Here is a 14,614-nt window from a genome sequence, read left to right on the forward strand (position 1 = left end):
GTATATTCACGTTTGATCAAAGATGGAAGTAACATTTCGCGATGAACCACTTTCTTTCTGAATTTTTTTCCCTCCGAGCGAGGCGAAGTTTTCGTAACGAGATATACTTTTTCCTGGTCGCATTACCTGGGAAGAAAGTAACACGGCTCGAGCGTAGGAGAATGCATTAGCAACCTGACCCTCGGTCGGTCCTGTTAGCACCAGGACGTAAGTCACTCCGAGGAGCGGTATCAGAACCAGCAATGCTTTGCTCGCTTTCCTGTATTGCTGAGTTTCCACGTTCGTCGCGGACCAGAGCTTCGTTATCAGCACCTGGAGGGGAGAAAATTTTATAAGGGAAGTGTAGTACAAAGGAAGAATAAATTCTATGAAATTTGATTTTTTGGATTCTTTTTTTTTTTTTAGAAATTTTAAATCTGGAAATTTAAAAATTCTTCAAAACTGTTGAAGAATGTTTATTATTTTATTTTAAGAAAAAATGATAAAGCGTAAGTTCAAATTGATTTTTAGAATCGTGAAATTCGAATTAGAAAACTTTGGAAATTTGAAACTTTTCTAAAGCTGGAAAGCTTATTTTTTTTTTTTTTTTTTTTGGAAAATAATTAAAAGTTCGATTTTAGAATGATTATTATAGATGAGAGATTAAAATGATATTAAAATGATAAAATCAAATGTTGAATTGAAAAATAAACGAGATTTAAAAATGGAAGAGTATGATTTATTTATTTTTATATAAAATAATTACGGAAATTTTAATCTAAAAACAAAGAAATTAGTGTGTTATAAATTGAAATTTAAAAACTGTACCAATCATTACGTATTATGCATTTTTACGTAAATATGTATCATTTAAAAAATTATAATATGAAAAAGAAAATGGACCTATATTTATAATTATTTTTATTTAATTTATTTTCTAATGTGCATTAAATAACACGTTCTTTTACGTAAAATTTAAATAATCTTAGAATTTCCAACTTGTAAAACTATTACAATTGATAATCAGTCTTAAAAAAATATAAAAAATATATTGTGAAAACAAAATTAAAAAATGCCATAGAAATATAAGTGCAATTTTTCTTATAAAAAAATAACGTAAATTGTAACATTAATAATTGTAATCAATTATTGATAATATACTAACAATGAAAAATATAAAAATTATTAAATAATTGATAAATTATAATAGAAAAATCATTTATCGATATCGATTTCATAATATATATTTAAATTTGTGTCGCGACCTCGCGCGCGGCGTACGCTTAACCTCGGAGAAAGACGATTACGGCTTAATAATTAGTTTGTCTCGAGCCGTCGCGAGAGACACATCGATTCTTTCGATCCGATCAAATTAAAAGATATCTTTTAATTATAATTTATACATATAATATTAATTATAAATTAATAGAATTATTACATTATTATTCGTTTCTTATTTAATTAGTTATTAATTTTTAATTTTTAACTTTTAATTTATATTTTAACTTTTATAATTTCATTTTAATTTAATTTTTTATTTTTAATAAATGTACTTTTTTACCTTTAATTTTATTCAATTTTTATTTTCAATTTTCAATTTTATTTTATTATTAATTTACATTAATTCTTCATTTTCAATTGAATATAATTTTTAATTTTGATTTTTAATATATTTTAACTTTTAATTTTTAATTTACTTTCAATGTTTAATTTCAAGTTTCAATTTTATTTTAATTCAACTTTTAACATTTTATTTTATTATTAATTTACATTAACCTTGATTATTAATTGAATTCCGAATTTCGAATTTTCTTAATTTCTTCATTATTTTTTCTTCTTTAGATTTTTATATTGTTTCTTGTTGAACATTCATTTTTCCTCTTGTGTTTGTTTTTTCTCTTTTTCTTTCTCTTCCTTTTAGCAATGATTGTAGTTAATACTTGTAATATGGATCCAATAATTAATTAGATTTTTCTTATTTCGTTTTAAACAGTGGAGCGTATGTTTGACACAGATGATGCCAGTAGATTTAAGATTTACGAATCTTTTGTTTTCATTTTTCCTCTACTTTCATCTCGAATACTTTTTCACATTATTCGAATCGTGTTCTCTTCTCGAATTTTTATTTCTTCACAATTTCTTAGCTCGTTTTCGCTTTTTTCAAATTCGAATCGCGTCGCAAGAATCGTTGGACCGTTGCTTTATTTTCGGTGGTCAGTCGAAGGTCTGCGATCTGATCGATTGATGTCTTTTGACGCTCGATCGAAGTCAGGTCTCGCGATCCTTGTAAATCGGTGGTCAGGGATTTATCCTTTGCTCCTTCCTGCGTCGTCAAGACGTAAAATGTTCGGCTGTTAGACCCTTGTCGTAATCCTCGACTGGTCATGACTGGCAATCTGTCCGACGATTCTCGTAAGTCCGTTGATGTAAATCGTGAAGGCGACATATGATGATTCAGAGAGGGTTGAATGTTTCCTTTATTTTTATCGATCATCTTGATTTTCTTCAATATCTATTTTCCTCGTTTGTCGTTAGTTTCTTTTCGAGCATTTTCGTGTTTCGAGAATTGCAATTTTTTTTTATATATAATTGATCAACATTTTGAATTTGTCTTCTTTCGTTTTAAGTTAGACGAGAGTATTTTTGATACGAATGTTGCAAATAGATTTTAAAATTTAGTATTAAGGTTTAGATTAAGTTTAAGACAACGATGGATTTAACTTTAATTTTTTTATTATAATATATTTATTGTATTTTGTATGTATAATTTTTTTTTTAATTTTCGACACGATATATGCGTTCTTTCTATATTTCTTACTTTAATATTCTCAATTTTCTTTTTATATTTGTAAATAACCAATTTATTTATTTATTTAATTATTTTTTGACTTTTCTAATATATATTTAATATTTTCATTTATTTTAATATATTGTGCTTGTAATATTTTTTTCCACGGGTGGATCTCGATACCGTAGTCATCTTCTCGTGATGAGATTTGGTAATCGATGCTTCAAAGATTAATTTTTTAGAAATCAACTACGCAATATGTGTAGTTTAATTCTTATGTTATTTCTTTTGGATATGTTGATCATTTAAAGTGGGCAATAGATATCATTTTATATTTTATTAATATTTGTTGTGAGATAATCGTGTGATGATTATTGCAGTAGAAAAGTTATATTTTAAAATTTTAGAAAGTGATGTCAAGCTATTATATTCATTTACATAAAGATGGCGTTAATAGTTCATTCTATCCTATCTCTATCTTTCTTCCACTATTTTCTATTCTTTTTTTGTGTGTGTGTTTCATTTGCGGCACTCTAAAGATGGCGCTGATTTCAATATTTTTAATCTATTTCCATCCTTGTCACTATTTGCTCTCCTTGTTCATATTACTTTCATCTGCAGCCCTTTAGATGGCACTGATTTCAATATTATATTTTTTTATCGATTAATTTTATTCTTCTTCCTCTGTTTACTTTCTTTATCTTTATTTAATCCTCAAATTCATACACTTAAGAAATAATACCGATTTCTGATTGAAATTCTTAATAAAACGCATCCCATTGAATTTTTATATTTTATAAAAATGCTTTTGATATTTAAGTAATCGAATAATTTTTATCCCGTTGATTCATATTTTTTTTATTTATATTTTCTAATGTTTATCCAATTTTAATTTTATTAATTTTTCCTTAAAGCTATTACAAGCGATACAAATCCTCTTAGAATAATTTACGATATTACTTATTGTTATTTTATACACGTATACCATTACACGTGCACATATACATATATATTTCAAAAATTCGACAAAATATTTCTTCTCGTATCGTTATTCTTTACTCACCCACGTTTGTTTCTCTCATCCAATAGACAGAAATTCACATTGCACTCACCCACATTATCATGAAGAGGAACACCACGTTCACGCAGAGAACCAAAATAGCTGGGGCTTGGTAAAACCAGTCATAAGCATGCGATACCATCCAGGGACAATGCTTGCCTAGCGCAACATCCTGTGAACATGGTAAGTTACATTTATTAGTTGAAACTGGGCCAATTCTCGAGTAGTTTAATTTTACGGTGTGAATGTTTCTTTTCCTTGTGATAACGCGAGAATTCTCCATGACGTTTTTTTCATCTGGTTAACCTCAATTATTTGCTGGTTGAAAAATCACGTTGCATGACGATAAAGAGAAACTTGGCAATTGTGTGTGTATCCCCACGTGGAGTACGAGTTTTCTTCGAGAAAATTAAACGATTCGATGAGAGAGATCGTTGCACGATGAGCAATTTCGTGCAAATTCGTGAAAATTGTCTGATACAAATTATTGAGACGTCAGATTGTTACGGAACTCGTTTTGGACAACGTGAGATGAGTTGAGAAATATATATAGAAGTTATGAAAGTTTGGAAATGGATCGATATAAATAGCATCGAAGGAATTGGATTAATAGATTTATAAAAATGGATTTTTAGTTTTATTTAGAATCGAGTGTATTATCACTGGATAGGAAAAGTTCGATCGGTTTGAAACAATTTTTCAGAAATTAAAAACGAAACTTTTATCTCTACGATATTATTACTTATATACGGACAGATATAGCGGCGATGCATCAACACTACACCTTCCTCCAACTCTATAAAACTTAAAGTTGTGAGAATTCGAAGAAATTTGATATTGAACTTCGAAACTAGACTCCGTCCCCGGAGTCACTTATGTAACGTCGTGACCTTATCGTGTACCCTTATTCAACTTTATTTTTTATTAATAATTTCATCGATATTTCTTCGCTTTTTATTCGTACGTAAAATGTAGAAGAGAAGTAAAATATTAAGAGATCGCGCTGAATTTTGTTTTTTTTTTTTTTTTTTTTCGTTATTGTTAATTTTTAATGACAAGAAACCAAAAGGAGATCAACAAGATGATCAAATTCCCCTTCCACGATAAAAATGATACACGCATAATAAGTATCGACTTGTCACAATCTTCACATATATGGTGATATATGTACATCGCCTAGAAGGAATTATCTCTTTCCCTTCCTATTTCGTATCGATTTCTTTATCCCTATTTTCTCTTTACGTCACGTTGTCATCATTGTGGATCGTGTCTCGAAACTTTTATCCAATATTTCCCGATACTAGCGCCGGAAATTGATACGTCGACAGAATCCCTTGGATTTTTGATCCTAGGGCATTCTTTTTAATACACAGGATAAAACGTAAAATGTGTTATTTTTCTTATATAAATTTACGATATTAAAAAATCCTATTTTCTTAAAGTTTCTACATAAGCTTCTTTTGAAATATGTTGAAACTACTATGTTTCCTCCTTCTTTTTTTTTTTTTTTTTTTTGATTCGACTTTGAGATCCTATCTGGAAAAAAAGAACGAAGATGAAGGTATTAAAAAAGTTTTTTCACTGTTATATAATTTTTCAATATACTTCTCGTATCTTTCGACATTATATCCTGATTCAGAAAAGAATTATTCGAAGAAAATTATTATATAAATTGTTGAATAGCAAAAGTTCTCTCTTGCAGAATTTATCAGTGGCTTGATTTTATCAGTTTGAAATTATTCTAAAACTTCTAAAACTTTTATAAAAATTTTGCGATTAATTAAAATTATGCCATAAGCCTCGAAGTTTGGGCAAAGTTTTGTACGATAACAACGATTTGATACGCAATGGTTATGAGTATATTTTCTCGTACCTGACTCGTTGTGCTGTGGTCCAATGACTTGGCGATGCACCACATGGTGATAAACAGAACCGGTATACCTGAAATTGTATGCAAAATATGTTCGAGTAATATATTGACAACGAGTCATCACACACTTGATACAATTACATTAACTTATATTCATAGGTTACAAGAAATGAGGCTAATTTTTTTATTATTTTTCTTACGTTAAAAAGAATATTCTCAATACTAATAATTAACGCGAAAATTAATTAATATTAAAATATTTGTTACAAAATTGTTATAAATTATATCTAGGAGAATAAAATTTGCCAGATAAGTGCGAAGCGTATATTCGCAGTAAAATAATTCAACAAATGGGGAGAGGGGGAAAGCACTTTGATTTAATAACATACTATAAGGGATCATAGGAATGACGAGCGAATTCATCTTCTCTCCCTTCCAAACCTCATCATTTTATTCATCGAATCTCGTTTCTTCTTTCTCGTTACTTTTATCATCTCTCGTCACTTTTTTTTTTTATTCTTTTATTCAAATTTTTTTTTGCACCAGGGACACGTGTGCAGTATGCAGACTGAATAGCGGTCGATATTGATTTCGAGTGCTTCGAAATCGAAGCAGGATATTCTCGATTGTTAGAACAAGTTTCGCACCTCGTGCGAATATGAATTTTGGAAAAAAGTAGTCACAGTACGGTTACTACTCGTGCAACTTCCTCTTCCTCTTCCGCCGCACGAAATAATATAAAGCATCACTGCCGATGATACTCGTTTTCCTCGAGTTTAGCTTGATTGTTATTCCAGATCCAGTGAAAAATCGTCAACTCCGGATATTCGATAAAAATATTTTTATTTCTACATTCTCGTCGTTTCGAAACGACCTATTCGTTGAGAAAAAAAATTAAACGTGCGATATTTTTGTATCTATTTTTTTTTTTTTTGAAAAAAAAAAGACGATAAGATGGTGAAACTTTACCCCAGCCTATAATAAGACACAGCCTCAGCTTGATATTATCGCCCGTGAAAGTCTTTACGACCAACAGGTACAGATAGAGACCTGGAAGAATAAGCGTACGATTATACTATTAAATGGATAATAATGAAAAATTATAAATAAACGAACGAGTGGATTTGATTAATAGATATTATTCGATCGAGTGAAATCGATTCGAGCGATATAAATGGACACTTGGCATCGCGAATTATCGAGAGATCAAGCGTGATTACCTTCGACGAACATCCAGAAGTAATTGGTCAGCTGGAAATAATGAAACAGTGACAGGAAAGCGACGCAAGTCGGCACGTCGGGTTGCATCGAGACCTGGAAAAAGAGATCGTTCGATTCAAAATTCGCGCCAAAGTTATTTCGTAAAAGAAAAAAAAAAAAAAAAAGAAGAAAAGAAAGAAAGGAAAAAAAATTCGAGAGAAATTGCTGAACATTCTAGGTGTACATATTTTATCCTCCATAATGAAATTTCTACTTTGGGGGGAATAATTTAACGTTTCAATTCACAAACGAAAATATGTTGGTATCTCTTTTTTAGAAAAACATGAAGTTGGGTTGTTATATTTTTAATTTATACTATTTGAACGAACTTGTTGAATTACTTCTTCTTTTCTTTTCTCATTTTAACAAAAAGACGACAAATTTAATCAATACAACAACCACATCGTAAAATTATATTTTACTTTGTCTTATTTCATTTGTTTTATCCGCTTCAATAATTGATCTAATATTTCTAACTGACCTATATTATTATTTATTTCATCATATGGCCATGCCTTTTTTTTTCTTTACTCGACTGCCCACAATTACCTTATTCTACTAATATTCTTATTCAATTTCACTACTTAATTTAAATTTACACTTTTATAAAGTAGAGAAACGAAATAAAAATTCCTCGTTATCATTATTAATAAGAAGATGTTACTTTTTTTTTTTCTTTTCTTAACAACGTTAAAATTCTCATCGTAAAATCTTTAACACGGGGAATAATTCCCCCCTTTTACACATCCATCCCATGTCACCGAAAGCACGAAAATGGCGGATGAATTGGTAATTAAAAGTGGCCGGTGAATTGAATTTTACACGGAGGCCAATTTCATCGTTCGTATCGGCCTTTTAATTATCGAAAAACCAAAGGCGCATCGGCCATTTCGCCGTAATTAATTTTCCTTCCCACTGGCCTCGCTACCGCGACTACCCAGACGTTTTGCCGTCGACGAACAAACGTTGTTTCCGCTCCGCAAGTTGGCAACTTGCTCTCACCGGCCAAGAAAGGAAATCGCTTTTCGTGTAATTCACCGATAAAATGTACCCGTGCCCTGAAAATATCCGCTGGAAATATCGCCCCTAAACTTTATCTTGGAATTTGGAATTTGGAATCTCCAGATCTCGCGATTCGTTTTGTTGTTTTCCCTTGAATTTTGTTTTTAACGTAGAATTGTTTCCGTTTTAAATTATAAAATAATTATTTTCACGAGCTTTCGTATACAATTTCTTCCGGTGAATTTATTCATCTCTTTTTAAAAGAGGAATCAATTTTACACTGTTGAAATGAAATGTTTGTCGACGATATATATAGAAATAAAAAATGCGGTGGTAATAAAATTTCATGTTTTTAAAATATCAAATTGAGAAATCGGAGAATAAAATAACAGAATGACGTGGCGCAGAAAATATTTGTCGATGTGACAAGGAATGAAATATGAGAAAAAAAAAAAAAAAAAAAGAAAGAAATACATACGCGAAGATTTTTTTTTTTTTTTTTTAACGTGTATGATATAATGTATTATTTTTATAAATCGTGAATATTATTATTGTGTAATTCTCGTTGATAAGTCGAGTTAGCATAATTAACTTGATGGAGATGTTTCATAATTCATGCATATTTGTTGTTATATAATATTCCATGGGTTGTTTCAACTTGTTTGATAAAGGAGAATTATATTTTCAAAGAAGGTTTCGTGAATATTGTAAAAATTATAAATAAATTAATATAAATAAAGAAGAAAAATATAGATAAATCGTGAATAAAATACTTTACTTTCAAATTATTCATTATAATTTTCAATTTATATCATTTATTTGAATTTCACGAAAAATTTAAATCTTTTTTTTTTTTTTCAAGAGAACATTCTAGTTTTACGTTTCAGCAACAAGTGGTAACATTTTAGTTCTCTTTGTACTACATCAAATAAATATTCTTGCATATTTTCACTTTCTTTAATTCCTTTTTACAAGATATCGATACACGATATATATTTTTCGACGAATAATTGTATTTTATTGTGCAAGAGAGAATTTTAAAATTTCAAAATTAAATTCTTTCGTGGAAAAATCTTCTAACTGGATTAATCTGATCCAGTACGTCACAACGTAATTTTAACACATTTACATTTCACATTATCATTTCCTCACTAAAATGAAGCAAGAAAAAAAGCAAAATTCCCATTTATTTATTTTTAATTCAACTTTTTGAAAATTTTTAACATCAAGTGATGAATTGCTTATTTGAGAGCAATTTTTTTTTTTTCTCGAAGAAATTAGAGATGCATTAAGGAATTACCCATTAAAAAAATATACCATTTTCTGCGAAAGTACCTGCATCACGTTGTTTAGAATCCACATAAAGTCTGCGAGGATGTAGGTGAACATCAAGTTAGTGTGTATGTTGTTCCTAATGCACCTGAGTTCCCTGGAAAAGAATTAAAGCGATTGTTAATTAATTTGAAAAAAAAAAAAATTAAACAAGACAAGTAGTAGACGAATAGTCATTAAACAGTTAAAAAATATAAATGAAATGATGAGACTAGTAGAAAAGATCAATAATTGAGTATCTCACTTATGATTGATTGATACTACTTTTCCAACTTGTATTACTTGATTATAACGTGTCTGTTCTACTTGCTCGACCAATAATTAATCTATTACTACTTGACTTTCGAGATCTATCTATATCTTTTTTTTTTTTTTTCGAAAAAATAACTTGTTAGATGGAAATGTTTTTTCTATATCCAATTGATATATTCTATATTGAAATAATAAAAAAATTTTTTACAAGTAGAGGGTTACAAGTAGAAACAGGTATTGTATATTCAGAAATCCTTTGTAATCAGTGCTCTCAGTGGAAACTAACAAACGTAAATCATAGCAACCCTTTACAAGTAGAGCAATTTTAAGCAAATCTGTGATTCTGCATGTTGTGGTAAATTCAAGTGGAACTAGTTCCATAGGAACAAAGTTATTGTCTGAGTAATAATAATAAGATACATTTTTTTTTTTTTAAAGTAGTCTTTTTTATGAATAATTCTTGTAGTTATGCCAAATATTATTTCGTGCAAAGCAAAGATTGAAAAAAATACAACGTTCATTTTTTTTTAAATAATTCAATCTTACAAATCTTAGCAAGATTTTTAAATTAAATTAATCCTTCTCATATTTTTTCAATTCCAAACAAATAATAGAATTTTTATTTTCGAAACTTGATAAAAAAAAAAAATTCTCTTTCGTAAATTCAATTGAAATTCTCCTATTCTCCTATTCTCTCATCGAATCACGCTTTTTTTATAAAAAAAAAAAAAAAAAACAAAATTCACTTTTGTAGAATTCAATTTAATAATAAAGTTAATCTTGTAACACAACATTTCATCATGTAGTTTTCCAAACTACAATTTTATTATTACAATACAGAATAGGAAAATCATTTTTCGTTCCATGATATTAAAGTGAAAGTTTGTATTGCGTTTATGACTTTTAAAGTGAAACGAGAAAAGTTTGAGAATAACTGTGTAACAACGAAACGTTCTTCTTTTTTTTTTCACGTATAAAAATAAAAAATATAAAAATATTGACGTAATATAAATTATAGGGTTCAATTCCGAGGAACACCGTGAAAAAAGACACGAATACTCGAACGAATAGCATTCGCATCTCACGATTTCTACTTTCCTTTCATTTAACTGGATCGTTTTCAATATAGAGTTGATACAAAGGGTGGAAGGCGCGCAATTTACTGTTTAAAGAGACGGTTGTTATGTTTATTCCAGCCAGCAAAGAAGAAACGAGAGGAGATAGAGAAAAACGTTATTCCGCCCGTAAAAATATATCGAAGAGGAAGAAATTGGCTTTTACCTTTCGATATCTCAACATTCCCTCCCCTTTGTTATTGTTATTCGTAATTTTCGATTTTAATCAACAAGATTTTTCATTATTCAAATTTAATTTAAAAACTAAACTCCTCGCTTTGTTACTTGATGATTTTTACTTCCAATAATAATTTATTTCTCGCGCTATTGACTGATAATGTAATTGAATACTTTGGTTAACCGAAATCCTCAACTGCTCAAAGCTTTAATATGTCATGTACACACACAACGGGATACACGCAATATGATACATATTGGATCGATAAACAGAATTATGTAAACATGTAATGTAAAACAAGTAACAATAAAGGATATTTTTAAAATAAGCAAAAGATCGTTATGCGTGTAGAAAAATAAATCAAGCAAGAGGAAAAAGAGATCTTTTCTTTTTTTTTTATTTTAATGCATTAAAATAAATTTACGTCAATTTTTAATTTTTAATTTCTTCTCCGTTTTTGTTTTTCTTTATTAATTACTTAAATCCTTACGTTTCGTTTCGTAGAAATTTTGAAATGATGTTGAAAAAAAATTTCTTTTCTCAAGATATTAGTTACAACAACAGGAGAGAATTAATAAAGGTAACGACATTTCCTACCTGTAACAAGCGCGGCCACTAAATTAACCTAAAAACCAACAATTTTTCCTTCTTTTGCAAATTTAAACTGCCGTCGCGTATCGGGAGAATTGTAGAACGGTAGAACGTTTCACGAGGAACGAACCATTTGCCGGAGCCATGATTTACGTCCATGAATGTCAGCCAACGATGTAATTCCTGAATCAGATATGGCGCAACGCTCGTGTATTGCGTTGTGTGTTTCGTGAGGATCGTTTCAACCGATATTACAGAGATAAAGGAGGAGACGATAATTTCTCGTTAAATTTCTCCGGCTTTTATCTTCTCGTTATCAAAATATGACCGTTTAGGGCATGTATATATTTGGAATTATAGCGTAGAAACGTTAATTTCGTTAGATATGAACGGCAGAATTGCAAATGGTGGAGGAGAAACGAAAGTTTATCCTTTCCTCAACATTCCGCTCTTTTTAATCTCTCCTCTGCTATCTTTTTTCTTTGGCACGATTCTACGCAATAGATAAACGCAATAATGCACACTCCGTTCGTAAAAAGTCATTCGAATTCTATACCAGAATTCTTATTATTCGAAAATTTAAAATTTTCCCGCCAAAAATTTTTTCACTCGAAATTTCATCACCATACCTTTTTAACTCTTGTATATAAATCATCGTTGTTACGAAAATTATTCGAGAATATCCACGATTAAAAAAAGAAAATTCGAAAGACATTCAGATACAATTCGTTCATAAAAATAAAAATTCGTTCGAAATTATTTTTCGCAAAATTTCACTCGAAATTTCATCACCATACCTTTTTAACTCTTGTGTATAAATCATCATTGTCACGAAAATTATTCGAGAATATCCACGATTAAAAAAAGAAAATTCGAAAGACATTCAGATACAATTCGTTCATAAAAATAAAAATTCGTTCGAAATTATTTTTCGCAAAATTTCACTCGAAATTTCATTATCATACCTTTTTAACTCTTGTATATAAATCACTATTGTTACGAAAATTATTCGAGAATATCCACGATTAAAAAAAGAAAATTCAGATACAATTCGTTCATAAAAATAAAAATTCGTTCGAAATTATTTTTCGCAAAATTTCACGAGGTTAAATTCACGAATCGAGTTTTCATCAAATGTTTTTTAAACCGTACATCGTTCTTTTCATTCGTGGAAAACCGAATACAAAAATTTCGTGTTCCTTCTTCTCAACGTTATATAACGTTGCGTTTTCAATCGGGAAACTGGTGGCACGATTTCAAGCAAATTATCCCGAGGTGCGCCTTTTACAACATCCATTGCTTTCCAACAGCCGCGAGAGTGGTTGGCTCGCCCGATTAATTGTTAAACGTATATATACGGCGTGAAAGGACGCAATGGGCGGAGGACAAAGGAAGAATGTATCAAATAAAACGGCAGTCCCTATGGTAACGATGTGAAAAAAAATTTACTCTTGATGGTGCAACGTTTCCACTGTTTTCTTTAACCTACTTTTTCTAAATCAACTTCTACGATTCTATTATTCCTTATATCATTCCTTTTCAACATTTATTGCGTGTTTCAATAATTTTTATTATTATTGTTATTCTTTTAATAAAAATGGCTACCAGTTTTCTTATGCAATTAAAAATATTTCCATCAATATTATTGTATTTATTTGTTTATGATGTTAATTATTGTTATATTAATGATATTTTACAAATGATTATGCAAGAATTTGAATGCAGAACAGAGATCTATAGAATGTGCATGACGTGAATATTCAATGTATGCATTATGATATTTGAAGAATAAGATGAACCTCTTTCATTTAAGCCGCATTTCCATTTGTAAAAATTTTATCTTATATATTCAATCTGTTTATAAGTTGCAAAGTCTCGAGATTGAGAATTAAGAACGAAGAAATTTATCAATGATCAAGGAAAATACATAAAATTACGTGAATTTTATTTCGATTAAGCATTATTGTATACAAGTGTACAATTTTAGTACACAAAGGTCTAATAATACATCCGGTGGAAATTATGAATTTTTCACATGGAAACGCGTTCCAAATGCTTTTAATAAAATATCCGAGCACTGCACAGTACATGTTCCTCGAATATGCCGAAATTTCTCTTCGCATGCTAGATTTTCACTTCAAAGCTCAGGGAGAGCTAATTACACTCGGCCATAATGCCGACTAATTATTTCCATATCGGAGAATCGTGAATTATTATCTTTTACTTGTTGCGATTCCATATACGATATCTTTTCCAAATGAAACTTGATCTCGAATCCTTTCGAAAATATTGCTTTCGAATTAGTTTGAAATACTTTTTCACGGAAAAAAGAAAAAGAAGAAAATCATTGTATCATACGCGAATCACTGGTGCCAGTTTGAAAGCGTCATCACTTAGATTATTAATTTAATCTACATTTCAGATTTCTCCATTATAAACTATTCACACGAATTACTATCCATCTTACATTAATCTACGACTAGGATAATAGTCGTCCATTAGACTGTCAAGCTTACATTAATTTACAACCGTCAAGTAATGTCTGTAACTAAATCATTCATGTAAGCCAATGTGAATTTAAAGGAGATAATTTCGAAATAAATAAATTACAGTAAAGCAAAAAATTTCGTTTTAACAAAAATAAAGATATATTGAAATTTTCATTATTGACAAAAAAATAACACCACAAGTAGCACAGCTCATCATATCGATAAGCAAAAATTAAATTGTTTTTCAGAAAGAGATAAGAAAAATATAAAGAAATTTTCGAACGATTAATTTGTTTCTCTAACTTTTGTCAACAATTAATTTCGTTACGTATCATATAAATTTCAAATTCAAGCGAAATCGCAAGACAATCTGAAAGAGACGAGAGCAAAGATTGGATCGTACCTTTCGACCATCGCATTAGCCTAAAGTGTTCCTCGGTTAAAAAGCTTTACTTTTCAAAGGAACCATTTGCCTCGTAGGAACGTGCACCTCGCGAATAAAATTGAGAAGAGTAGGCATTCTGGAATGGAAGAGGGGAAAAAAAAAAGAAAAAAAGAAAAAAGAAAAAAGAGTGGAGAGTGATTCATGGCGATAGGAAGCGATGAGAAAAATTGACTTGACGTTATATGCAAAGGGAAACTAAAGGATGATCATGCGCGATATATGTATATATGTGATATATTATAAGTGCATTTTT

At 29.7% G+C, this 14,614-nt stretch overlaps 1 protein-coding gene across 3 annotated transcripts in view; it reads right to left on the reverse strand.

Moving 5' to 3' along the window:
* The window catches only part of Dh44-R1 (Diuretic hormone 44 receptor 1), a 60,135-nt gene that overhangs the window by 3,786 nt on the left and 41,735 nt on the right, over positions 1 to 14,614 (reverse strand). For 2 of the 3 annotated variants that reach the window (XM_086909861.1, XM_086909859.1), the window contains exons 3-8: positions 9,277 to 9,388; positions 6,918 to 7,011; positions 6,667 to 6,747; positions 5,701 to 5,768; positions 3,880 to 3,999; positions 127 to 312 (exon numbers count right to left, since the gene is read on the reverse strand). In XM_086909861.1, coding sequence (XP_086765987.1) covers positions 127 to 312; positions 3,880 to 3,999; positions 5,701 to 5,768; positions 6,667 to 6,747; positions 6,918 to 7,011; positions 9,277 to 9,388 — 661 coding nt within the window. The remainder of the gene's footprint in view (positions 1 to 126; positions 313 to 3,879; positions 4,000 to 5,700; positions 5,769 to 6,666; positions 6,748 to 6,917; positions 7,012 to 9,276; positions 9,389 to 14,614) is intronic. The other variant, XM_086909860.1, reaches the window with a different exon arrangement.

The sequence above is a fragment of the Apis florea genome, unplaced genomic scaffold, assembly GCF_048593485.1.
Source record: "Apis florea isolate Af1SG1 unplaced genomic scaffold, ASM4859348v1 contig_3158_pilon, whole genome shotgun sequence".
NCBI classification, from domain to species: Eukaryota; Metazoa; Arthropoda; class Insecta; order Hymenoptera; family Apidae; genus Apis; species Apis florea.